Genomic DNA, 27,195 nt, shown 5'->3' on the forward strand with positions numbered 1-27,195 from the left:
ATTTTCATTTTTTCTTTGGGGTGATTGCGCGAGTCTCACGCCCAATGCGTGAGAGTTGGCAGGTATGACGAGAACACAAATTTTCATTAGTTTATAAGAAATTCGCAACGTATTTTTATACAATAAAACTAAAAGACCGTATATAGTTTGTAAAAAAACGATTAGAAGAATCGTCTAAAACTTTCAGTACGTATATGAATTCTAACGAGCGCCTATTTGTGAAGATAAATATATGTACTTATAACCAGAGATGTATAGTGTCACATGTGAAACTACCATATTATATACGGCTCTGCCTATAACAATAATAAACAGTAACAAACCGAAACCTCCATGAGGCGTGGTGAGCACGTGACAAGCACAGCGATTCGCATCACCGTAATCTACAGTTTCCTAATAGTCAGAAGCCAACGCATCATAGCGAACAGCTGCTGGATTAAGAGTATTACTAGCAACGTCTTTTGCGCCAAAATAAAATATCTCTAAATAATAGCCGTCTCGGAGACAATTTGTAGTAACGATCAGTGCATCAGGTTTGTTTTTGATAGTCTTTATGCTGCTTGCTCAACCATATTCTGTAAACTTGTAGCACCTCGTAAGATATGCTTTGTATGATACATACTGATAGACGGTTTATATGTATTGAAAGTATTGTCAATTTTTACTTATCTATAAACTGATCTACTTAGTCTTTTTGTTCGATTATTTATCTTTTTTTAAACAGCTTGGTGTTAATTAGACCACCAAGCTGTTATTAACGAGCGCTAAGGATTTTATGGATTACCAGTAGTGGCTTTGCCTCATCTTTGTTATATTTTTAGACCAAGCGACCAAGCGACACCATGCCTTCTCAGAAAACATCTGCAGCAATGAAATGTATCAAGATTCTGCTTCACATGTTCAACTTTGTATATTTAGTAAGTAATTACCGCATGTTATGATGGAATTATAACTTTTTTATGGGGTGGTTTTTATAACTGTTGATATTGTGATCTAGCTCAAGGTTTTGGGATGAGAAGGTGATGGCTAAGTTTCATGTTCAGTCAAGTCAGTGTTGTTTGTTGCTGCTGCTACTGCCGACAATAGAGTTAGCTTACCTTGATGATTTGTTTAACATGTAAAACAATCCTATTTGCTAATTATGATTGGGTTGAGCGCATTTCCCATGTAACAAGTATAACTGGGCAGCATGCCATACTTTCAGTAATTGATGTTTTTCAATCAACAAGTTCTTGGCCAGATTTCAGTGGTTAGTGTGTGATGGCTTATTGATCTCACTGCTTGTGAAACAACTCATTCGAAACTGACTAATTTTCATGCAATTTATCCTGGCTACCTGCGACCAAGGGAAACAGTCCCAACATCGACAAGTGCGAACCTAGACAAGTCCCAATCTCAACAAAGGTTGGTCCGAATCTAGACAAAGGTTGGTCCGAACATCGACAAAGGCTGATGCAGTTTTACAATAATTTAATCTTCAACAAATAATAAATGTCTTTTTGCAGTTCTATCCTCACTTCAAAAAATAAAAATCAAAGCTACTCACTGAAGTTTAGATTTCAAATAAAACATCATGCTAGCATAACAGTCAAACATATTTATGATTGTTATTGTTTTAGCATTCGTTCTATATTTAGGTTGGGCAAAATATTGTTAGGCCTGCATAAGCTGGGGTGTGCTGCATCAAATGGATCACAAGATATTTTTGCGCAAATAAATCTTTTACATATGAATCGCTCATTTACTATGAAAATAGTAGATGGTGAAATAGCAAAACTGCTGTCGAGATTGGACCAACCATTGTCAATATACAAACTCGTCGAGTTTCAAACCAGTCGAGGTTCGGACTTTAAACCGTGACCAATGATATACAGCCCCACCGTCGGGGCTGTATATCATTGCTGTGACTCAATCCCTAGAAAGTGAATTTTTTATTATAACAATTCAAATCCTCGGAATTAAATGTTAACAATAAATTTAATTAATAAAAAACTTGGTTTATGCAGTCCTTCACTGTCTTCACTCTTATGATTCTGCATTGTCGCTTATAGATTTAACAGAAAATTCATCGCAATCAATCAAGTTTAAAATCGCCATGTTTTCTAGTTTTTGTTGATGTCCACATAGGTTTAGTATCTTGATTATAACTTTTGCAGAAGATATCATCAAGAAAAAGTTTTGATTTTTACGGATTAGCCCGATTTGCTTTTACATAACCAATCAAATTTTTCTTTTATAACTTACAAATGACAATATATAGAATGGCTAAAGTTCTAAGGCGTTATAACCCGTGTTGATATCCTAGAAACGTATAAAAAAGCGAGTAGGCCTATACTCATGATGGTTGTGAACGAGCTAAAGGAGGATGTATCCTGAGGTGTTCAGAACGAATTGAAGTAGCATTAAAATACAAACTGGTGCACTCATGAGAGGTCTTCTGTAAACCATATACTAGTAAGTTTGTATTCTATTACTGTATCCGCCATATTCGTAAGCCCGTAATGGCTAGATATTAACAGACTTGTGCCAGTAGTAGAAGATAGCATCTAGATATAATTCAAGCTTAAAAGCCTGAAGACCACATTATGTTTGCTTCTGGAAAGGGTTGTGAAGTGAGGGTGCCATAATTTATAGCTCTTGTCAAGCATTTTAAGATCTACAGCAGTGATTAGGATAATTGTAGATAAGAATGTTGAGGTGTTTTAAAATCCTTCATGAATATGCTAATTGATTATTGTCTGGTGTCTTCCCTCTTAGCCATTAAAGTCACAAGTGGATATGATTTAGGGCTACCACAGCCAGTCTGTTACAGTTGATGCTCTTGTCTCATTGAATTGAGTCAGGACTTGTAGCCAACACTGTGATTGGTTTCATTTCAAATTTATGTCAGTGAAAACACTGACATAAATTTAAACCATAACTGTCATGAACAACTTTTATCGTATTTACTAGGTAAATCAGACACGCTGATTCCGATTTTTTACTCAAAATAAAGATTAGTCCACTAACCTTAAGTCATTTAGGCTTTTTTAAAGCGTTTCAATATCCGTTTCGAAAACAACACAACTGGCATTACAAGCTCCGCCCATAAATATGTGACGAAACCTAGCTTTTTCAGGAACGGAAGTTAAAAATGTTTAGTTCGATTTAGAATAATATACATGGGTGTCTTAAAACCCATTATTATCTAAATCCAGCCTGTAAAATATTTTCAGTTTTTATGAAAGGTATATAAACTATTTAAAATTGCTCGTAGTTTGTTACATGACGTTTACATGGGCTGAAAGCCGAGAAAAATAAGCTCCAAAAGCGCGGTTTTATCACAAGCTAGCGTTGTTATCGCGCTTTTTTAAATATGCAATGCTAAATAGCTTATCTACCTTTCAGAAAAGACTGATATTAATTTTAAGGCTGAATTTAGATATTAATGGATTTTAAAACACCCATCTCGATTATTCTAAATCGGTCTAAACATCCCCACGTAACTTCTATTCCTAAAAAGCTAGATTACGTCATGTATTTATGGGTGGAGCTTGTTATGCCGAGCGTGTTGTTTTCGAGACCGATATTAAAACGCTGTAAAAAAGCCTTCATTACTCTGAAAGTTAGCGGACTAATCTTTATTTTAAGTACAAAATCGGAATCAGCGTGTCTGATTTACCTAGTAAATACGATGAAAGTTGTTCGTGACAGTTATGGTTTAAAGTGTTTGGGAAGTACTTATTAAATGCTTCATGGATTTAATAATGGCCCAAGTTTTATAAGGGCCATTATTTCAATGTAACAATGCGTGCATTGAAGCTTAAAGCTTTGGTGTTGACTGCATATTTTGAAGAGAAATTTCTCAATACACCTAACACTGATTATATAGTTACATGTCAGAGGTTTTTGAATGATTTTCCATTCCCATTCAAAAATTCAGAAAATGGGGAAGTCCCCTCAGCCAGAGGAGAAGCGTTCTAACAAATATTACATGACTAACCGAAATGCATGTGCATTGCCGGGCATTTCGTTATCGAGTTTGGTAATAGAATAATTACCTAGTTAATTTGAGTAACTTAGAAAGCTAGATCTTTACTAAAATCTTTACTGAAACATTACCCGCGTTTCCGGGTCAGCTTAACAATCATTAAGCGTAACGGTCAACAGCGCTAGTTTTTAACCCCAAGTAACCACTTGCGTGAATATCTTAACCAAAGTATGACTATTTACTCAATGAATTTATTGTATTCTGTGTAGCTTAATGGGTAAGTTTGCTGCCTCTAGATCTGGAAGTCATGAGATCGAATCCAGTGTCGTGCGGGTTTTTCTTTGCTAGGTTTTAATTGCTATATCTGGATACAGGGTTTAACAAAAAGACAAACAGATTTATATATGCAGTGCGCCCTGGGGTTGTGATGACCCTGTTATCTGATTTTTCTGTCTTGCCATGTGAAACACACTGATTTTTCACCCTCTCCATACAAAATCAACAGAAATTGATCTCAAAATTCAAATTTGACAGTCGGTGTGCTGATTACGTTGGAGTAGCAACTATGCCCGAATGTTATTTACCGAAATAAATCTTACAACGAATGAAAGAGATACGATGCTCGATCTCGCTCAGTTCGACGTTATTCGTTATCAGTTATTGTGAAAACAAAACCGGAAACAGATAAGGGATAAAAAGTTTGCGATGAAAAAACTGAAGCTCAGAAAATTACAAAAAATGCATAATAAAACTCAACTTCAAGTATGTGTTTAGTAAGCGGAAATGGAAGGACTTACGTACTGCACGTAGTACATTGTAATATTACATCTTATCGCAGATCATAATCACTGAATGCACTGAAGTTACTGTAGGTAACCATAGTTACTAAAATTATTATATTATTTTATTACTAATTTTTAATATGTACGGCACATATTAATCATCAACATTTTATATACTTTTTTAATATGTATATAAAATGTTGTTGATTTTTACGAGTCCAGGTGTTTGCATTAGACAATTACTATGGGTTTTTACACCCCTCTATACAAAATCTTTGCTTTGCGATGCCGACACTGAAATGAATTAAAATCGTATGGGTATAGGTAGAAGTATGGGTCACTTGATCAGATTACGACTAGATGATTAGACCAAGCTGAAACGAAACTGTAAAGTGGCGAGCATCTATATTTGATACGGGCTTTCTGGTAGAATCCGAAGTGTTTGCCATAAACTAGTGCTACGAGACGTTTTATATTGAGCCTTTTAGTGGCCTTTTAATTCACGTGATAAGATAACATCACGTGTCAACACAATAACCACAATGTTTGAGTACGTCATCGAAATAAAGAGATTCCAAACTACGGCGTTTTCGTGATGGCTGCAAGTAACTGTTCGTTTTTAAGCTTTTGAGAGCTTGTAATAACATTTCCACATATTTTGCACCTAAAACACAGCAGAATAAGACATGGTGAATCTTTTGATACCAAATAACTGTAAAGTGAATTTTGTTGCAAGTCAACCTTTAAGGATTGCCAAGTCCGTACATTTGTTCACGTGTCTCAAATGAAGTATTTGATAAACTATTTTTTAGTGATTATTCTTTTATTAATTTGGCTTTTATATATAAATTTCATGTTGAACATCGTTCTTTTTTACAAATGTAATGTGTTTGTTTTAATGCTATATGTTATTACTTCAAGTGTTCTTAATTGTTTTGTGTACTTTGAAATAATCAAACAAAATGCAATGTGTTCTTCATAGAATACTTGCTCGACCGTTCTGCAGTTTCACAGCAAATATCGTACAGATGCACTTTGTATGCTGAGGCTTGTCTTTTGAATTTTCACAGTAGACCATCTGGTCCACTTGTTGTCCGCGAGTTCTTGCGAGCCGATTTGACCTATCAAAGTCTGTCATTTGTGATTTCAGGTGGGTTTTGTGTGTGTACGAACATGTTTGGCTTCTGTCTTAAGACGGTTCACTCTATATCGCCATATTTCATCGCCAATCAAGCCAAACTTCGGTGATCGTCTGGGATAACTGTGTTCACACTATCACAAACCGATCCACTGTTACATCAGCGAATAGACGGCAGCATAGCCATTCTCGTTATACAATGCTGCCACGGTTAGGATGAAATGCTAACGCCGCAGCAACTGTCATGGATAGACTGTCAACTGTTATAGATCAAGCCATTCATTACGAACATTCACTGCCGCTAAAATGGTACACATCGCACAGGCCGTCAGAGATAGTTGGCGAGCTATCGGGGAAGTTTTACAGAGCGCTGCATATTTTCCATGTCTGATACCATTGGTTCACGTTACACATTGTCAAGAAATAATCGCTGAATGGACGGACAATGTCGACATTCGGCGATATAGTGCGAACTAGCCTTTAGACCTACAAGAGTGACATTTGTGATTTTAACTGTGCGGAAATCAAGGAAAAGTCATTTTATTGCTGACCGAACATATGGCCTCCGTTTTAAGGCCGGGTCACACTATATCGCCGTTTGTCAGCGGTTCCCTTTCGGCGTTCATCGTCGATTAGGTAAAAGTTTGCAGCTGTCAAACTTTCCCGATATTTCGCCGAGCATCGACGACCGCCTTTCAAATGTGAACCATTTCCGCGATGGTAATTCGCGGTCGTGGATAAAGTGATTTTTCTATATCCGTTCATGATAGTCGCTGCGGGACTAGTTTTTGTTTCCAGTACCCGAAAAAAAATAGGTTTTTTCGCGAAAATTTAGAAAGTTAAATGTCAGAGTATTTCCTGATGCAAACGCGGATGGGTTTGTGATAGTATGAACATTGTTATTATCGACGATCACCGAAGTATTGTGGCATCAACGCTGAAATACGGCGATACAGTGTGAATCAGCCTTTAGCTGTCAAGGTGTTTGATTTAAAGCGAGCCTAATGAATCAGGATCAGGCACGTGTGACATGAACTTCTCAGCTTGATTCCACAGCTAGTTGAGCTCTAACATTAGCTTATCGGTGACATGGCAATGCTCGCGAGTGTTTTGGCCTTTTCCCAAGAGTACTCTGAACTGTTATCTTTCCTCTTTTAGACATTTTATGTTCATGATAGTCGCTTAGATGGCTGATACTGTGACACGTTATCATCCTCATCATTGTAACGTGATTTGTTGTGGCATAATTTCTCTCCAGATAAGGCGTGAACTGCCTTGGTTATAGTCTGGGTGCTATACCTCGTTTATATCGGAGTGATTCATTTTTGCCCATGTCGGAAATGGACGTCTTGTTTGGTCTCATTATCTTCTAGGTCAATGGGTTATTCAAAAGTTGGCAAATGATGTAACCTGCTTCAGTTTCGCTGTTGTAAACATTTCCTTACTAGTTGTGGGGCGACTTAACTTTTCCACTACTTGAATTGTCGTAAACACGTTTTCATGACACGGTTAGTCCATAGTTAATCCATGGTTAATCCATTGTTTTCATCCGCAAGATGGAAACAGCAAAACTTCATAAGCGAGTTTTGTTACTCACAAATTTCTACCAAATGATTTCAAGAAAATGTCGCTCTAGCTAATATATTTTAGACATTCTCTACATTACAGTCATTATTTGAGGAGCCATGAGTGTGCCTCTATTCCATTCCTAAGCTTTTTTAACAGAGCGCCTGCGTTAATCCGCAACATGCGAATGCCCAATGAAACAATTGTCATACCATAACTTCGCGTGAACACAATTCCAATTCCGTATCATCCGCGCAATGGAAACCCATTGAATGTCGAACAAAAATTACATTGAATGCCCAGTGACCAAGTCTGTGTGTTGATAATTTTGTTCCTAGCTTTGTTACAATGCTTCTGTTCATACTTTCAACTACAGCCTTTGTTCTGCTGTTTAGCCATTGTTCTGCTGTGTAGTGTTTGTTCTGCTGTGTAGCCATTTTTTGCTGTGTAGCCATTTTTTGCTGTGTAACCTTTGTTTTGCTGCGTAGCCTTTGTTTCGCTGTGTAGCCTTTGTTTAGCTCCTTTCAAGGCTTTTACTCTGAAGAGATTCATAGGTTGAAACTCTAGAGAGTTCCCCAGCGAGTACGCTGACGAGTCAGCGCTGATGATACAGCTGACAGCAGCAAATGCTAGAAGACATACACTAGAGAGTGTTAAGAGTGCCCCTGCCACTTTTTTATAATAGGCTAGCCGATCATCAGCAAGCAGTTTTTGTTTTTACCCCGAAAAGCGCCAGGTTGACTTACAACGAAGTCTCATCTGCTCTAAAATAATGTGCCGTTCAAGATAAAATTTGTTTTAAAAATCAAATCAATAAAAAGTGTACGAAGAAAAAAGGATGAAAAAAGTGCCTTGATAGAACCCGATCTATATTAACTTTAAGGGCAGCAGGCTATGCTCATGGTTTGCTGCTTCCCAGCATGCTTTGCAGACCATTTACTGTAAACTGACAATAGAACTGATGTTTGACAATGCCTTTTGTATCGCATTATCGCATCCTGTGGATGCCAAACTTAAATTTTATGTACTACATAAATCCGTATCCTTTGGAAGCGACCATGTTTAAACTTTAATCTTGCTATTACTTAGGTCGGATATCTTGAGTCTAACTTCTTCCAAAAAACATAATTAACTTCATTAATTAACCAACTACAATGGTGTGCGAAATAAACTGGACTCTTTGTTGGAAAACTAATTACCCTTTACAATATCATTACTCATTGTGAGTTTAGTTAATAGCCATAAATTATATATTAAATTAGTCCTCATTTTGACCTGATATCTAATATGTAGACCAAGCAGTTGAAATTTTTTTTGAATGATTGGGTAGTTTAAATTGTGAACATTTCATTTTTAATGCTCGAAGATGACAATCTGTACAGATATGGTCAAACCATATACATTTTCATTTGCTCGGTTCATATACACACACATAGACATACTCAAGTCATATACATGTATATGGCTTGTAATAAGCCATATCATGCTCAGATCCTTTCCGATTCAGTAATAGTTTTGATAATAATGTTATGATTTGTATTAGTTGATGTGGTACTTTTTGGTGTCTAATCATGTAAGCAAGTTGATCATATTTGCTGCGTGTTCATAGCATTGCTCACTTCCTTTGTCACGGAGTTTTGCCATAAACCTTGAACGGCCCGCATACTAGACATTTGAAGTACTAGTTCAGGGCATAGCAATGATATGAGTTTATCAAGTTTATCTGATTCAGCTAGTGACTAGGCCTATGGCGCTTGTGTAGCTGAATGGCTTCATATGTCACTAGCTGTTCCCAATTATTGCAGGAAATCAATTTCGTGATTCTTTTGTCATGAGCTTGAATGAGCCTGACAAGACGACTAACTAAATTTGAACGTGACACGCTTGCCTTCCCTTGCGCGTTGAGGTTCGCGGCAAGTTGTGATGGTTAGCAAACTCGTGACTTGGAAGGATTTGTCCCGTGTTTTGAGGTTTCTAATGGGTTAACTCTCCTTCATACGACATTCGCCACCGATTAGGAATGCTGTAATCCTAGCGGGTGCTGATATTCATAGTGGTGCAAGAATCAATTGTGAAGACGAAGAACGTGTATTTGGGGTCAGAACAACGTGCATATGTGAATCCAGATTTTTATCTCTTTTATTTATCAAAAATAAATACTGTAACACCATCGATCCTGAAAATGATCTGCGTATTTCGCTTGCTTATAAGGAGCCACATTTACATCAGATAATAGTAGAAAAGAGGGAGGAAAAAGTCTGATTATAAAGTGAGCTGTTTTTGATGTTTCTGCTGTGTGCAAACATCAAACTCTTCTTAAAATGACTTTCAAATAACATACAGTATGTATTGTTTTCATATACATGCCAAATATGTCTGTTTTTTATTGTTTCGAGCCCTTTTTGTTTCATTCTAAACAAGGGGGTGCAAGATTGGTGTCGTAGGGGGTTCTGCGATAACAACATATAAGCGCTCAGTTATTAGTGATGAGTTTTTTTAATACAATGTTCTAATGATCACCGAGTTTACTCGGCGTATGATCATGTAGGCAAACAATTTCCTAAATTATCTCGCGAGCTCAGGCTTCAAAGTGTCAATAGCGGTAGTAAGTAGCTGACTCACAAACTAAACATGAAGCACTTGCTCTTGAGTCTCACTCTGTCCATGGGACAGAGTAACATTATGTACACTGTGACGATCGATATTTTTTATATTTTATATGAAAGCTCCCTAAATGCCACATAATGATCAAGAAAAGATAAGCTGACTTCTCAAGCTAATCCCTTACTGTGTCTGTGTTATAGTTTATTAAGTGTGGATCTGTTTACTGACGCCCATTTCAACAATAACTTAGCAAACATGTGCAGGGGTCTGAGGGTAACCCTAACCTTCCAGTTACTGAGCCTTATCATCAAGGACATGCCATGCTATATTGCATCATAGTGTATTGACATTAATTGAAGGCCTGTAGCGGGTTCTAAAGGCTGGTTCCCACTATATCGCCTGTATCTCCGCATTGATGCCACAATACGTCAGTGATCGTCGATGATAACAATTTTCGCACTATCACAAAACCCATCCGTGTTTGCATCAGGAAATACTCTGTGATGTAGCGTTCTCATTTGTCTTTTTAATTTTTCGCAAAGAACTTTCTTTGTTTTTGCGTGCTGGAATCGGAATACTAGTCCCGCAGCGACTATCATAAACGGATATGAATAAATTACGTTATCCGCGACCGCGAATTACCATCGCCAAAATACATGTAGTTCACATTTGAAAGGCGGTCGTTGATGCTCAGTGAAATAGCAGGAAAGTTTGACAGCTGCAAACTTTCCCGACATGTCCACATTGTTTCGACGATGCCATCGATTCGCGGTTCACATAATCGACGACGAACCGCGAAAGGAAATCGCTGACTAACGGCGATATAGTGTGAACCAGCCTTAAAGATTTGTATCAGTTCGCTAACCCCATCGATTAATTCTCTAGCCCTGTTTGAAGGTCACCAATAGTCTGGGTGCATCGTTAAAATTTTTGCAGAATGGACTGGAATCTGTCTGTAGTAGTTAGTTTTATACCTTTGGCCGATTGCCAATAAAATAAGGAAAATTATATAATGAAAAAACTGCCTGGATTAAGAAGTAAACACAGCACATGTTGATAAGCCCGTAAATGCATGTTAGCCATTATCAAAAAATCCAAACAGCATCATCCATATTCTGTTTAGTCTGTTCAGGCATAACTTAACCTAGAATCTGAGAATATATATTAACTATTGCCATTTTTTCTATTTATCTACTGATTACACTGACTGAAGAAACACAAAAAATTGAGTTGCGAAATTTTTTTGTTTACACAAAAGATTTTGTGTAAACACTAACTAAATTTTATAAATGGTGTTTGTTTAAATTTTGTGTAAATAGAACAGGAAACAGCCAGATTTATACCATTTTTCGAAGATAGCAAATCTCCCAGCCAGTTTGAATGATCTATCCCAAACCTATGCTATCTTCACTCCGTCTCCTTGCAATCGTAGTTTAGACACTAAAATCACTCTTCTGTTTGTATGGGAACTCATGGCAAATTTGGCTGGCTGAAATATCGCAAGTCGTGCAACTACCCCATCACTGTTGCTGCCTTCGGTGGTAAGCTATTGCAATCCTCAGGCTATTTCTGTTACAGATACTGGGCGTGTGCATACTGGCCATAGGAATATGGACACAGATTGAACTTCAGGACTACATGAAGCTGTCTGGGCTCTACTATGATAACTCGTCCTATGCCATGATCGCTGTTGGAGTTGTCATCCTTCTCGTTGCGATCGCTGGATTCTACTGCACAGCCAAGAGCGCTGTCGCCCTTCTTTACTTGGTAACTCACTTGTTTGCATCAGACACCCACGTGTGATTACGTACTATATATACCTGTGGATAAATATAGTTTATGGCTGACACATGTGTTCAGTAGTACCTGCATATCATTGGAAACTGCCTTAACAAATGTTATAAAAGAGACCATGTTATGTTACGTGCTTTTTAACATAAAACAGTAGCCATGTAGTTTCCCGACAAAGCTAACCACATAAGAGTCGATCTATTTGTCTGTATTTGCTCGTATATTTTCATTAAAGTGCATTTCCATTTTAAAAATTGTGTCCGCACTCGTGTTGGGAGTTGCAGCTGCAGGGTTTTAATCTTGCTTTTAAAAATGAAACCACATAATGGAGGATACACTAATTAAACTTTTAATGCACTTTTGAGTTCCCACAAATAGGCTGTACACATAGATATAGTGATCAGATTGGAGTTGTGTACACTTGTAACTGATGAAAAATACTGGAAGCTTATGCACTGATTGAGGATATACCATGGACTGGAGGATGTCGTCACAGATGCCTCATTGACAGCGTATACTTCTGTTGACAGCGCATACCTCTATTGCATTATTAACATAATATAGTCTAACAGTTAGTCTCCGGTAGCTGTCTATTAGCGGCTGTAATGGCTGATCACTTGCCATAGTGAAGGTGCGTTTGCTTAATGTAAACATGTTGTTTTGTCGTTACCCTCGGGTCATATTCTAATCGATACCGATTGTTTTGTTCGTGTACTGCTGAATGCAATGTGGAAAGGATAACTCCAAGCTTATGATTACCCATTGGCTTCAATGATTGCTTGTCGTACACTCTCAGGTAGTAAGAGAGATTTTTCACTTAAACTGCATAGGAATGTGGGTAAGGAGTCTGAAATCATGCCAGCCATAAAGAAAAACAATCTCACCACTAATTTTTCAAGCTTCCAATAAATACCCTTTTTGTCTTTCCAATTTTTACCACGAGAGTAGTGAAATTTTGAACATAAAGACAGTTTTCGGACATCATTTTAATATGTAGGCTAAAAACGATTCATCAAGACTGGTTCACACTATATCGACAAATCTCGGCATTGATGCCACAATACTTAGGTGATCGTCGATGACAATGTTCACATATCCTAAACCCATCCGCATTGGCATCAGGAAATACTCCTTTACGTAGTGTTCTCTTTTTAAATTTTTACAAAAAAAACTCTTTGTTTTTGCGTTAAGGAATCAAAAACTAGACCGGCAGTGACGATCATAAACGGAAATGAATAAATCACACCGACCGCGATTTACCATCGCCGAAATGGTTCACATTTGAAAGGGGGTCGTCGGTGCTTAGCAAAATATCGGAAAGGTTTGACAGCTGCAAACCATCCTGACGTGACCGCGTTGCTTTGTCGATGCCATCGACTCACGGTTCAGCTAATCAACGATGGATTCCGAAAGGATAACTCGGACTAACGGCGATATAGTGTGAACTAGCCTTTTGAAATACTTCTTGTATGAAAACATGTAGGTGCTTAGTCGTCGGTGTTAGCAGTTTCTCGAACTTTTCAAATGTTTAATTTAGGCAAACAGTGCTTTACTGACTCTTTGTGGTGGCTGTGTTTTCAATGTGTTGACCAGATTCATCCAATTTAAACAATTGATTAAGTCTAAAAAGGCGTAACAGTTGCACCTATGAATGCGCCATTATTGAGTCTTGACAATGCCCCTTGAGAGGGAGTATAAAGAACAACGGTACAAGGTAGTGCTGGGCACGGGTAGTAATACTCGTTGAACTCGCAGGTTTATCTTCTCTCGAGTATCGGGTAATAGAGATTTCGGGTATTCTGGTCCTTCGGGTTCGGGTTTTGACTTTCAAGTTCGGGTTTTGGTACACGGATCCGTCGGGTAGTGTTAACAAAAACTTGGTCTATTGCACCCTGCGCTCTTAGTCTGGGACCACAGGGCATTTCTGTGTCATTTTTGCTAAGGAGGCATGACAATGGGGTTTAACGAGTCTTTAATTTAATAGATAGAATAAAATATATCATACCTTATTTACTATGCCTACTAGAAATATTGCAGTCAAGCAGTGATTACTTGTCATTAAAAGGTGAGAAGAAATACTTACATCAAATTTTATTTGCGCAATTAGCCAAATCGGCTTCGTAAACAAATCTATGCCATTTTTAATACGGCGTGTGTTCGCTATCACCGATAACACATAGGTTCTTAGTCTGTTTCCGCTATCGCCTTGTTAGAAACAGCTATCAGCGTTGATAGTAGCAGTGAACATTTAATAACTCTGTTTAAATTGATTACCACAGTTAGCTATTATGGATTACATAATTCATTATAACCAAGTTTTACTAAGCCAACAAGCCTTACTAACGGAAAAAGCCGATAATGTAAAGTTTTTTATGATATTTAGAGCACCATCTACAAAAAGTCAGAGAGGTACATAGAACATGCTTAAGTATTAAGCTACCATAGACCCTATCTTTTGCCACCTGTTGACACGAAAATGCCCTGTAGCCCCAGACTATCTTGACTGTTTAACAATCCACCTGTTAACGCTGCGAGTACGAATGTCAGTCAATAAAAACTGAAAAATGATAAATAAATTGAAAAGAAATATAATTGCTTTGTAAATTTGAAGATATATCTGTTTAGAAAATTTAAACATAAAATCCATATCAACAAACCCGATACCCGAAAAACCCGTAGGCAAAGAAATACCCGAGCCTAGCACTACTAGCTACCCGATACTCGAAAAACCCGAACAGAAGGGAGCGGGTCTAAACCCGTTGACCAAGAAGTACTCGTGCCCAGCACTAGTACAAGGTCACGCTCTTGAAAAGAAATGTTGTTGATGCTAAGCATTCAATGAAAAGGCTCTTGTAAATGAGAGAATATTGTGTTTATGAATTGATCGTAATTCCCAATAGTAACTACTAATATAGCACTTCAGCGGGATTCGTCTGTTCTATTAAAAAAATTGAGGTCGTGATTTCCGAAAATCAGCATTGCTGCACTTTTAACACCAAGTTGCTTTAAATGTTTTTTTTAATGAATTTGAATAGGTTTAATTAAATTGGTTTTTTCAATCTGTCAGCTATGTTTACAAGTGGTGTATTTAGTATTTTAAGCCTGGTAAAGGTTGATGGTATTTACAATGGAACAAAGTGGGAAAAGTATCACTATAAATACTTTGCAAAAGAGAAACTCACACTGCTGATTTTTAAATTGAATATATTAAAAATATAATTATTGATAAATTAATTGGTTAGCTTTATTTCAAGTAATATTTTGCATACAATACATATAATGAATAAGTGATATAAACTATAAACAAAGAAGTGCCAACTTCTTTTACTACTAATGTTTTATTATTCAATCATACATCTCCAAACCATTCTGATCTTGCAAAAGTATGCTCTTAACTCGATAGCCGATGTATTGGCTATCGAGTTAGTAAAAGTACACACTGTAAGCCCATGAATCGGCATATCAATGAGGTTTCACTTTTCTTTTTATTATGAAGCCTACACATTAGCTACACCCATCAAATTTTGTCTCCAACGAAACAACCTTCTTGCCAATCACGTGCAACCAATCGAAAATCTTGTGGCTCAGCAATTCGATTTCTATTTATTTTTTCAAATTGGGAAAACCAGATCGTCATCGTCATGGCAACAAAAAATTCAGTCAACGCAAAGAAAGCGTCAAAAATTTTGTTTGCGAGAGTGTGATTCACTAAATTTTGTTCTGAATAAGATGCATTTTACAGTAAAACAATATCTGTATTGATTCTCAAGATATTGCTTGTAGTCTATGTATATATAGTAACCTATGCGTGCATGTATTATTTTATAAGCCTATATCATTTACTCTTGCTACTGCATGTAATACTATTACTTATTCTGTGTACAAGTAATTACTGTCTCATGGATTGCTGTCTGGGGGTTTCCTACCTAGTGGTTACGCCATTCCTTACGTCATTCGTTATGTTATACCTATTATTGTGACATTTGAATACAAGCGGTCTTGGTGTCAAGTTAGCTGGTGCACTATACAAGGATAAAAACACTTATTACATTGCTTAAATACTAGCGGTATATTAATTTTTTCAAAAATTTGTTTGAATTAATTTGGTCAGAATATCGACTTTAGCGCAGTAGTGAAAGAGCTAAGGACACCTTTGATACGTAGCTAATATGTTTGATGCAAGATTTGAAGCGATAAAAAGTGTTACACCACTCTAATCTAGCACTGTTGTATTAAATTAGTTATATAAACTTAATTTAGTTAACTGCTTGATTAAATTAATAATTTAATAAATTGTATCCAATTAAAGTGTGAGGTTGTTGGGCATACAAATAGATATCATTTACTGTTCTCATGCCATGTCGACTTTATTATTGTAAAAACTAGACCATCAACTCATGCTCTAACTCAGCTCACAAAGATAGCTGTAAAGCAGAAAGGCCCATTACTCTTTTACCAGAACTGTATATTGGTGATTCTGTATTGTGATGATCCAAGCTGACCCATCTTTGTATTGATAACTGAAAAAGGAAAATTGAAACGGTTTCGAAAGTTATGTTTTAAGGTTATGCTACCTGATATGGACAGTTACGGCCACCGTCTAAATACCCTTAAAGCTGAGGAGCCAAAAGTGGTTTTAGATATTTGCTGTCTAAAATACCCAAATCATATCTCCAATCCACCTGACCATCTATTATATTCCTACTTCACAGAGAATTCACAACCCCTTATATCGAATATCATCATCATGCCAATCCACACTAAAAAAACAGTTTTATGTAAAAAGTAGCTTTATCTTCCAATCTTTACTATAATAAGAGATTCGGTCTGTCCGTCTGTCCAAAGCCATGCCAAGAGCGTTAGGAATGAAAATGCCTCCTGTGGGAATTGAACTCGCATACTCCTTTTATAGTCCTGCACTCCAACGCTACAACACTAAGTGACTCTGTCATATCTGCAGTTAAACAAAAGGAAACAATATCTGCATGCGTTGAGCCAATAAAAATGGTTTAACAACTCATCCTCAGTGTAGTTTCGCTTTGCAAAATCTCATTTTTTATCGCAATTTGTATTTAGCGGATGACCATTCGTGCTTAACTCATTACAGCTATGAATTTTTTTCTAGTTTCAGATTCACGGACTTTAGGTGATTATTATTGAACAATGGTGTTAATAAAAAATACTATATTTTATCAGTAATAATAATGCCGTAAACTAAAGATCGATAAATTGTGCGACTCGAACACGCTCACGGTCTTCTTGACGATGGCCGAAAAAGTTTTCGGTCTCATTCTGCAACACATTTGTGGTATTTTTTATGGCATCAGGTAATGTAAATTTTTATGATGAATATTTTGGTTTGCCAATAGTTTTTTTTAGAATAAGTGGTTCAAATTTTATGACAATTTTTACTCGCTCCTGACAAATTTCAAGTTTTATTGAATTGGAGAAGAGCATTAAGAAAAGATATTGTATTGCCGCGCACGGGAATCGAACCCAGGGTAATAAACATGGAAATGCGAATACACTACCATCGCACCACTTAGATGCTCTAACAATAATAACTCTCGATAATTCTCCATATAACTATTACTCATGACAATCTCTCACTGTGCATGGGAATGACAAGTGTACTTTTACACATAATTTTATGATTCTTTATTTTTGTTTCATAGTCTAGTTTGCTTTGAATGGTAGTGATAATAGTATTTATATATTTCTATCTATGTATATCTATCTACTGTATCGTGCTATTTCCTGTTTGCAAGTATTTACTGCGGTAGCAACTGGCTAGAATTATCTATATACGGTATTCAACTTTGGCCATTGTTACCAATACATGTAATTAGAAATAATTTACAAATTTCCTATATCATTTGTGGTTTTGTACATTATTTATCTTTTACTGCTTGCGCGCGTCTGATTCCCCTGTTTGTTGAGTTTATCGATAAAAAAAGGAAAAAAGTATGGTGTGTCCGAAATGCCGAGTCTGGTTCCGTCGTTCAAGGGCAAAAAACCTATAAAATTTTAGTCCATCAACAGGTGACTTCATCAAAGATAACCTAGCATATCTGTTATGTTACGATTCTGATCTAAGCTAACTTACCGTTTATACGTCTGTTTGTAGTATGGATTCTTCATCGGGATAGTGGCCATTGCACAGCTGGCAGCTGGGATTGCTGGTGCGGTCTATTCAGGCTCCTTACAGGATGCATTTGAGAAAGGTGTGTATCAGAGCGGTTTGTTTATGTGTTGGTCCTTCTTTATGCATACCATCTAGTAGTATGTGGTGAACAATCATAGATGGCCAAGTCTACTCACATATTTGACGTTACGCTTAACACACCTCTGCTGAGGGTATTATAGATTTAGGTATGTATAACTTTTATTGTCATTTGTGATCAACAACAACTTGATGTTTTGCGTTACATGTCGACAAAAAATTGAGAAGACAGAAATCAGGAATTATTGAGTGAGTTGAACAAATTGTGTGTTTTCAAAGTTGGTAATCTAATAGTATTGAGAAAGAGGGGGGATAGTGAATTGGAGGCTGTACTAACAGAACGTTCTTAATCTGAAACATACTGAAATGGCGCAAGCAGTGTGTTGTTGTCATTGAATAAAAAGTGTTTATTATATGTGTAGATGAATAAATACAAATATCCTGGGCATAGTTTACGCAGGATTTAGAAACCTGTAACACAAATGTAGACATGAGCAAGTTTGGGATAAGGCAACATGTTCAAATATTTTGTGATGGGATTGGTGGAGGTGTGGTGAGCTAGAATACATGATCAGTTGTACACAAGTCTCAGTATAGATTTCTGTAGGCGGAGTATCCTTTTCTGCTGGCGGTGTGGTGAGACCGAGAGACAGATGTCAGCGCCATTGATTAGATCATAGGGTTCACATAACTATCACATCTGAAAACGGTGCGATTTATCGATGTGTACCTGTTAAGTAGTTGTGTTACATTGGGTGACCATTTTTCCTGGCGCCAACTCATTTCGATGTTAATAAACCAAATCATCAACATGGCATCATCATTTGAAAACAGATCATATCGTATTACTGACTGCTAGAATTGCCAGACTAAAGGTCCGGCCACACGTAACGAATTATTCGTTCAATCTGACCGAATCCACAAATTTCACAGAATTCACAGATCTATTCTGCCGAATATCATAGATTCGTCTGAGCTGTGCATGCACACCGAATTCGTTACCGAAACGCGTTTAATTGGCTAACCAATTTTTTTAGCGAGCACGATTCTATTAGCTTTGACAAGTGATATAGTCCAAGACACGTACGACGACCCACAATAAAAGTTTCACCGCGATATGACTTGATACATACGATGCAACTGCCTATATGCGCTATTGTTGGTTCTCTCTCGTTGGTTCACCATGACAGGAACTTCTCATCGTGTATCCAGAATTTTTTTTAGATATTTTAGAAGTTATGAATTATTTCTTTTTCAATAATAATAATTTCTTTTTATGCAGCAAAAGCTCCGTCGCAAAAACAGTCGTTATCTCTAGCGCATATAGGCAGTTGCATCGTATGTATCAAGTCATATCGCGGTGATACTTTTATTGTGTGTCGTCGTACGTGTCTTGGACTATATCACTTGTCAAAGCTAATAGAATCGTGCTCGCTAAAAAAATTGGTTAGCCAATTAAACGCGTTTCGGTAACGAATTCGGTGTGCATGCATAGCTCAGACGAATCTATGATATTCGGCAGAATAGATCTGTGAATTCTGTGAAATTCGTGGATTCGGTCAGATTGAACGAATAATTCGTTACGTGTGGCCGGACCTTTACAATGTAAGTAATCAGTAAATGTCTAGAGCTGAATTAGTTTTCTCCAAAATCATACCAGGTGGCTTGTGAAGATTGCCTAGATGCGGAGCTGTATTATCATCTTGATCCTGTCATTGGTTCTCGGCTAATGTGTACGGTTTTCGGCTAATGTGTACGGTTTTTGGCTAATGTGTACGGTTTTCGGCTAATGTGTACGGTTTTCGGCTAATGTGTACCGTTCTCGGCTAATGTGTACCGTTCTCGGCTCGTGTGTACCGTTCTCGGCTCGTGTGTACCGTTCTCGGCTCGTGTGTACCGTTCTCGGCTCGTGTGTACCGTTCTCGGCTCGTGTGTACCGTTCTCGGCTCGTGTGTACAGTTCTCGGCTCGTGTGTACAGTTCTCGGCTCGTGTGTACAGTTCTCGGCTCGTGTGTACAGTTCTCGGCTCGTGTGTACAGTTCTCGGCTCGTGTGTACAGTTCTCGGCTCGTGTGTACAGTTCTCGGCTCGTGTGTACAGTTCTCGGCTCGTGTGTACAGTTCTCGGCTCGTGTGTACACTTCTCGGCTCATGTGTACACTTCTCGGCTCATGTGTACACTTCTCGGCTCATGTGTACACTTCTCGGCTCATGTGTACACTTCTCGGCTCATGTGTACACTTCTCGGCTCATGTGTACACTTCTCGGCTCATGTGTACACTTCTCGGCTCATGTGTACACTTCTCGGCTCATGTGTACACTTCTCGCCTCATGTGTACACTTCTCGCCTCATGTGTACACTTCTCGGCTCATGTGTACACTTCTCGGCTCATGTGTACACTTCTCGGCTCATGTGTACACTTCTCGGCTCATGTGTACACTTCTCGGCTCATGTGTACACTTCTCGGCTCATGTGTACACTTATCGGCTCATGTGTACACTTATCGGCTCATGTGTACACTTATCGGCTCATGTGTACACTTATCGGCTCATGTGTACAGTTCTCGGCTCATGTGTACAGTTCTCGGCTAATGTGTACAGTTTTAACTTTCAAGCTGGATGAAAACATTTGGTGTCCAACTTCAAGGAAAGTCTTCATGAAGATATCAGTAATTGCACTTGGCAGTTGCTTCAAACATAAAACATGGTTGTACAACAGGGCATGATCACAGTTGTCAGTTTCGGGACAAAAGGTGTGTCAATGTAGTCCCCATCCCAGTAGGTGAATGAGATATCGGTAAATAATTTGGTGTTCATATTGTTGGTGTTATTTAACACCAGCAATATGGACAAAGTGGCATATTTGATTATTGATTCCATATCTGACAGCTTTGCAAAGGAAAACCTTATTTTAGTTGGATCAGAAATACGATAGGTCACTGATATAAGGGTACAGCCAACCATTGCCATGGGTTCTGCTTTAACAGCAGACTAGAGATTTGAGCATATGCTAGACATCCAAATACTCTTAAAGTGCCTGGTTATGTCTAGTTATGCAACTTTTAGTACAGAGTCTTTGCCTTTTGTGATAGCATATGTTAATGTTACACATGTTAACATATATTCAGTTGAGCATTTTACTTTATGTTAGCATTTGTTAACACACCACCACATATTGATTGATGTTAACACATGTTAGTATGTGTTAACACATGCCACCAAACATTAATCTATGTTAGCATGTGTTAACACACTACGACATGTGGATCTGTGTTAACATATGTTAGTATGTGTTAAGGCTAGTTAGTACATGTTACCACGTATCATTAAATTTTATACTATGCTATTTTAACATTTAAAAGTGTATGGTAATACAGTGAAACATGGATAACTCACCCAAGGATAGCTCGAACATTCCCACGTAATGATAAATTGCTATAGATTACTCGAACTCAACACTGTTAACTCGAACTGTTTTTTTTCTAACGGCTACCGAAACGGTTGTTATCGCTTTAGAAAATCACTTTATTCCAAGCCATAGAAGTAAACCTCAACTTTTCGTAATTCATAAGCGTCGTTATTACCACCATCGGCAAAATATTTTTGTCAACGGCTTTTCTGAAGGTTTGGTGAAATTTGATTTATACCAAACATCCGCTTATATTAGCGATATTATATTAGCGATCGCCCTTCGGAAGCAAGGTAAAGTGAGGTAATCTTTGCATAAACTTCAAGAAAAATCGGCAAAATAGATCGTGGGTAAAACGCTCAAAAGAAAAAGATGTCTTTTCTTTTGAGCATTTCAACAACGATCAAGTTTTGCCAATGTCAATCTGAAAAACATCCTGGCAATAACATCACCTCAAACAACAAACCAATCTCAAGTGATAAAAAAATCTCTATACTTTTTGATAAAACCGTTTTAAACTTTACATTAGAAGCATTTAATTTGAAACAAGCCATTTGTGCTTCTGATTTATATTATAGTTTGTATATGTACATGTATCTACTAATAATTAAGTAAATACATGGACTTGTGACATTGCTCTGATAACTTGAACGCTCTGATAATTCAAACACTTTCTCTCGGTCCCGTGAAGTTCGAGTTATCCATGTTTGACTGTATATGATTACCCAGGTATATATACATGTATGTAACAAATTACCTATGATTCATTTTGCAAGGTATGATGAATTCAATTGAGCATAGTCAGGATAACATGGAGAGTTGGAACAAAGTACAAAAGCTGGTAAGTTTCTCAGTTTTTTCTTGCTAACTTGTTCGAGTGAAGCAATCGGATCAACCCGTCATCCAGTCCTGAGTGGTTTGCTCCGATTTACCATTTAATACCCTTTTCTTACCCGAGGCAGGCAAATATGCCTTGGATTCAACACTAGGCTGTTTCTATGAGCCATCGCCGTTCCAGCAGGGTTTCTATAAACAGGGGTTGTTTGTTTGGGCACTGACTCGTCGAAATTTGCAAGTAATTGTGCCGCTTTCACTAAATTAAAAACAAAGATTTTATTTTCTTAAATGCATTGATTCTTGTGCAGAATTTTCTGTCGATTTTATGTAAAACTTAAGACTGAAGGTCTATGACAGAAACTCTAGCTTTAACAGCAAAAATACCGAGTGTACGTCAGCAAAGGTTTTTGGCATAAATTGATTCATTTCGAACAAAGAAAAGATTTTGTAGCCAAAGAGTTAAGATAAACGTGCTTAAATTAGAATTTTGGTGAGGTCACTGTTTACAATAATATGGAATTATTTGACATGGCCTAAGCCTTCTCTAGGGCTATTTGAGTCATGGGCATAATAATGTATAAGGTGCAAACGCAGTGTTTGGTGGTTCACGTCTCACATCGAACTGCCCAGTCTAGCACTCTCTCGCACAGACTTTTTAGCGCTGCAATTTTTTTGCACCCAAAAAAATTATATATGCTTATTTACGGTAAATAAGTAAAATGATGGTAATAACAAAAAACTGCAAAAAAAATTTTATTCATGAAATTTCACGCGTAATACCTTTTTTTGTCGCAATAGATAAAAAAGTTGTCTGTAAGCCCTTATTTCTTGTTTACTTAAAGGATCTCGTGAACTACATCTGTCAAACACGCAAATGTAGCAGCTGTGTACAAATTATTATCTTCCAGTTTTGTTTACAATTAGTTGAAATTTGATTTGTTAAATTTGTGAAAGTGATTAAAAAGTTTCATTCCCGTAACTACCTTACATGTCTTTACGCAGCTACAATGCTGCGGAGTCAAGAGTGCTTCTGATTGGACTGATCACGCTAACCGAAGTATCCCTGCTTCCTGCTATGCCAATGACAAAGTTCCAGCCACCACAACCGTTGTACCAACCACACATAACGTTGAAACCACTACTACGGAGGAGGTCACTACTACTGGTCAAAATATTACTACAAATGCCGTCACCAACGCGACCTCAATCGTTCCTGTAACAACAAACCAGACTATACCCGATGTGACAACATCTTCAATTCTACCCACAAGTGCATCTAGCAATGCGACAGAGGATTCTACTGGTGGTAGCTCTCCATCGGCGAACAGCTCTTCACCGGTGACCAGCTCTTCATCGGTGACCACTGTTGGTTCTGCTACTACTACAGAAAGCAGTCCTAAGCGCAGAAAGCGAAGCACAACTGAAGAGGAACCATTCGTAGTAAGTGTTATACTGAGGAATTATGTCACGCAAAGACAGGTGGTCTATTAGTGTAAGATCGTATATAATAATTATGAATTTTTAATGACAGCTGTTACACAGTGAAAAGGAAATTGTTACTCGATTAAAAGTGGCCATTTGTAAAAAGATAATATGGAAACAGTTATGCAGTCTGCTATGATTAGAACTTCAGTCAAATCTCGACTCTCAACCATCTCCACATGACCATTTTTGGGCGTGGCATCTCATCACGCAAATATTTATCTCAACATATAAATTTTTGACATACGAAATCAAAATTTCCTAAATTATCAGGATCTTGTAAAGCAAGGAATAAAACTACGAACAAAAAAATGAACAAATATAAATTTAATTAAGGCATATCAAATTTAGCTGAAGTCGGAGTTAGTTGTGTCATGTATTGCTATCAATCACTTCCACTGTAGCGACACTTCCGTTAAATTGACTATAAAGTGAAGTAACAACAAAACCTACTCTTTTATTGATTATTATTTGTTGTATATGAAGTTTTACATAGAGTTTAATTTTGTACATTTACACAATGCATTTATTTTAATGATATATACATTTACTTGCAGTGTTTGTTGTTGTTTTTGAGCTCTGGAACCAAATGAACAAATAAACATTATAAGAAAGAGTATTTGTTCCAACATACAAAGGTTTCAATATACGAAATAATTTTTCTAAGAATCTTTATTTTCCTGTTGAGATTAGATTATCTTCCCTCGGTCATTTGGCCCATGTCATTTGCCCAGTGGCACATCTTCCTGTTGACTAGAGTTTAGTTAAAACTGATCTGCTTGTCATTCAATGCCAAAACGGAGTTTATTTGCTGATGTACTCTGCTGATTTCAACGCCTGGAAGGTTCTAGAATATGCATTCCACCACTAGCCAAGTTACACTACATAGTTTTGCGTTGTTGCAGGGCTGTGAGAAACTGATTGTGGACAAAGTCACTCAATATCTTGCGGCCATCATTGGAGTTTGTATCGGCTTTGTGTTCTTACAGGTCAGTTATCTGTCGAATCATTCGCGCTTTCATGATCCATAACGCATGGCGCGGTTAATTCGCAAGATGGAAATGGGAAAAACCCGCAAGTCAAACGGGTTTTGTTACTCACATATTTTGCTCGGATGTTTCATGCTTTCAAAAGATGAAAAAGCCATTTGCAAGCGATGCGCAGTATAATTTAGCTCAAGCTATTCCATTTTAAACATTTTCTATACTTCAGTCATTCCTATTTCGCTATAAGCAGTTCCGAATGCGCTGCCATGACCTGTGGCCTAGAATTCCTTGTCTTTTTAGTAAAGCGCCTGCATAAATCCGCAACGTGAGAATGCGCATGGAAACACTTGTCGCGCTCAATGTATGCACGATTCTGAATAATGTAATCATATATTGATATTAATATATTAGTATTATATTAATATAATCATAATCTGCACTATGGAAACAGTGACTAACTCGAGTCATCGGTTAACACGATATCATAATTTGTAATATAATACAATAATATAATATAACATAATTAGCAAAGTTTATCAACTCGCATAGTTAGCAAATTTAATTAGTTCTTATAATAATTATCAAAAAATCATAAATAATCATATTCTCGAATCATAAAATTTATTTTATGTATTATTAATATTATCGCGCAACTATTTCCACTTCCATCAAGTGTTTTACTTTTAGCTAATTTGATTGGGATTTCTTGTGCTGATTAGCTGTCTGTGGCTCATTGCCAACTGGTGTCAGTTTATCAACTGCTGGTGGCACATGTTGCAGGTGGCTGGTGCTATCCTGGCATGCCTTCTCGCTCGAAGAACTAACAAGAATAACTACGAGCAAATATACTAATGTTGGTGCTCTTTCCGAGTGACCAAGTACCTACTTGCTATTGTTACTATTTCCATATATATTGTTTAATCCATCTGCTGGAAATGCTCTCTCTTCTTTGCTAATGTGAACCTCAGAAATTTTACCTGTTGACAAGCAGCCAATATCGTTCTTTCCAATATCGTTTCTTCATATCCATCTATTAAAAGATAATTGATCATTTTTAAACATTGCCATTTTTCAAGACACCGAAGTATTGAGGGATTTTGCTTGTGGATTAGCATTGGAGCATGCACTATTTAATGCAAATTGAGGTGGGTGTGAGATTTACAGTATTTGCTGGCAGATAGCTGAATTTTCTGTTCACTCTAGAAATTGTGGCAATAAATATATTTTTGGATTGTGTCTCAGTTGATTATATTTGTATTATAATGTTGTCATGTTTATTTGTAGCATTGCTATTATAATAAATGCCTTAAAAATATATTCTGGCGAATATTTATTTTGGTGGCATGACAGAGCTATGAGCGACACTCCACAGATAGCCGAGTTCCTACAGAAAGTGTTTAAATTAATATAACTTTCTTAGCGCAGAGTGGAAGGTCGCACAAAGGTCAATAGCAGCCCTGAGAGTCAACTGGCTCGTCCTGCCAACAGATCATTTTTTTTCGCACAGCTTGAGACATAGTCGCAATATTGTGGAGTGTTGATTTGAGATCCATAGATCTATGTAACTGATCTGTGCATCTGATTAAAATACTACAAACAGTTTTAATCATTTTAGGCTTATTTCATCTCAAAAGAGTGGGCATTAAAAAACCACAAACGAAAGATTCTATTGTCCGTACTATGTTTTCATCTGCTTCCAGCAATATCTTCCCTTGTTAGTGACATAACACTCATACTAGTTTAATTAAAATAAACTCCAATTAAATGGGATTTTACTTTACTGCAGATAATTGAATGCTGCCAAGTTGTAATATCTCAGGTAATGAGGGATTTACTGTAGGAGTATTAATTATTGTATTACCAATGGTGTAACATATGCCTGAACTTAGATTGTTACTAGCTGTGCCTTCTGGCGTTGCCTGGGTATTAAAAATCAGCTTATAAACAATGAGAAGTTATGAGATTTGCTTACCACTTGCTGACAGGCAACTCTCCAGCAAGTGGCAGGCCATTGCTAAGTTGCCTGGAACATTGCCAATAGAAAAGTCCACTAAGCTAGTTAGTAAGCTTCAAATGCCGGTAGGCAATGATGTTGCATCAGCATTGTTGCCCAGCTAGGTTATTTTAATAATAGCTATAGCCGGAATGCATACAGATATACGACATACAGACATACTTTGAGAATTATATATATATAGATTGGTAGAATGAATGCTCTAAATAATAGACGAATGGACAAGAGAAGGAACAGTGCATTCTGGAGCGCAGATATAAATATATGTACAGTCATACTTCGACATAAGAGCTCAATGCATTCTGAAAGCAAGCTTGTACGTCAATTCTGTCATATTTCAAATCAGTTTTTCACAAAATAGTTTAATACAAATTAATCCGTTGTCATCCTCTGAA

At 37.2% G+C, this 27,195-nt stretch overlaps 1 protein-coding gene across 2 annotated transcripts; it reads left to right on the forward strand.

Moving 5' to 3' along the window:
• The first annotated feature begins 394 nt into the window (after window positions 1-394).
• Window positions 395-26,103, forward strand: LOC137401666 (tetraspanin-1-like). 2 transcript variants are annotated; one of them, XM_068088122.1, is made up of 8 exons: window positions 395-532; window positions 829-917; window positions 11,639-11,827; window positions 17,979-18,075; window positions 22,258-22,322; window positions 23,321-23,758; window positions 24,706-24,789; window positions 25,567-26,103. In XM_068088122.1, the coding sequence occupies exons 2-8, from the start codon at window positions 843-845 to the stop codon at window positions 25,636-25,638; spliced, it is 1,020 nt and encodes a 339-aa protein (XP_067944223.1). In that variant the 5' UTR covers window positions 395-532; window positions 829-842; the 3' UTR covers window positions 25,639-26,103. The 2 variants fall into 2 exon arrangements, with proteins under 2 accessions (XP_067944223.1, XP_067944222.1); XM_068088121.1 differs by having other exon boundaries at window positions 404-533; window positions 822-917.
• The last annotated feature ends 1,092 nt before the right edge of the window (window positions 26,104-27,195 follow it).

Source organism: Watersipora subatra, chromosome 8 (genome assembly GCF_963576615.1).
Source record: "Watersipora subatra chromosome 8, tzWatSuba1.1, whole genome shotgun sequence".
Classification (NCBI taxonomy): Eukaryota; Metazoa; Bryozoa; class Gymnolaemata; order Cheilostomatida; family Watersiporidae; genus Watersipora; species Watersipora subatra.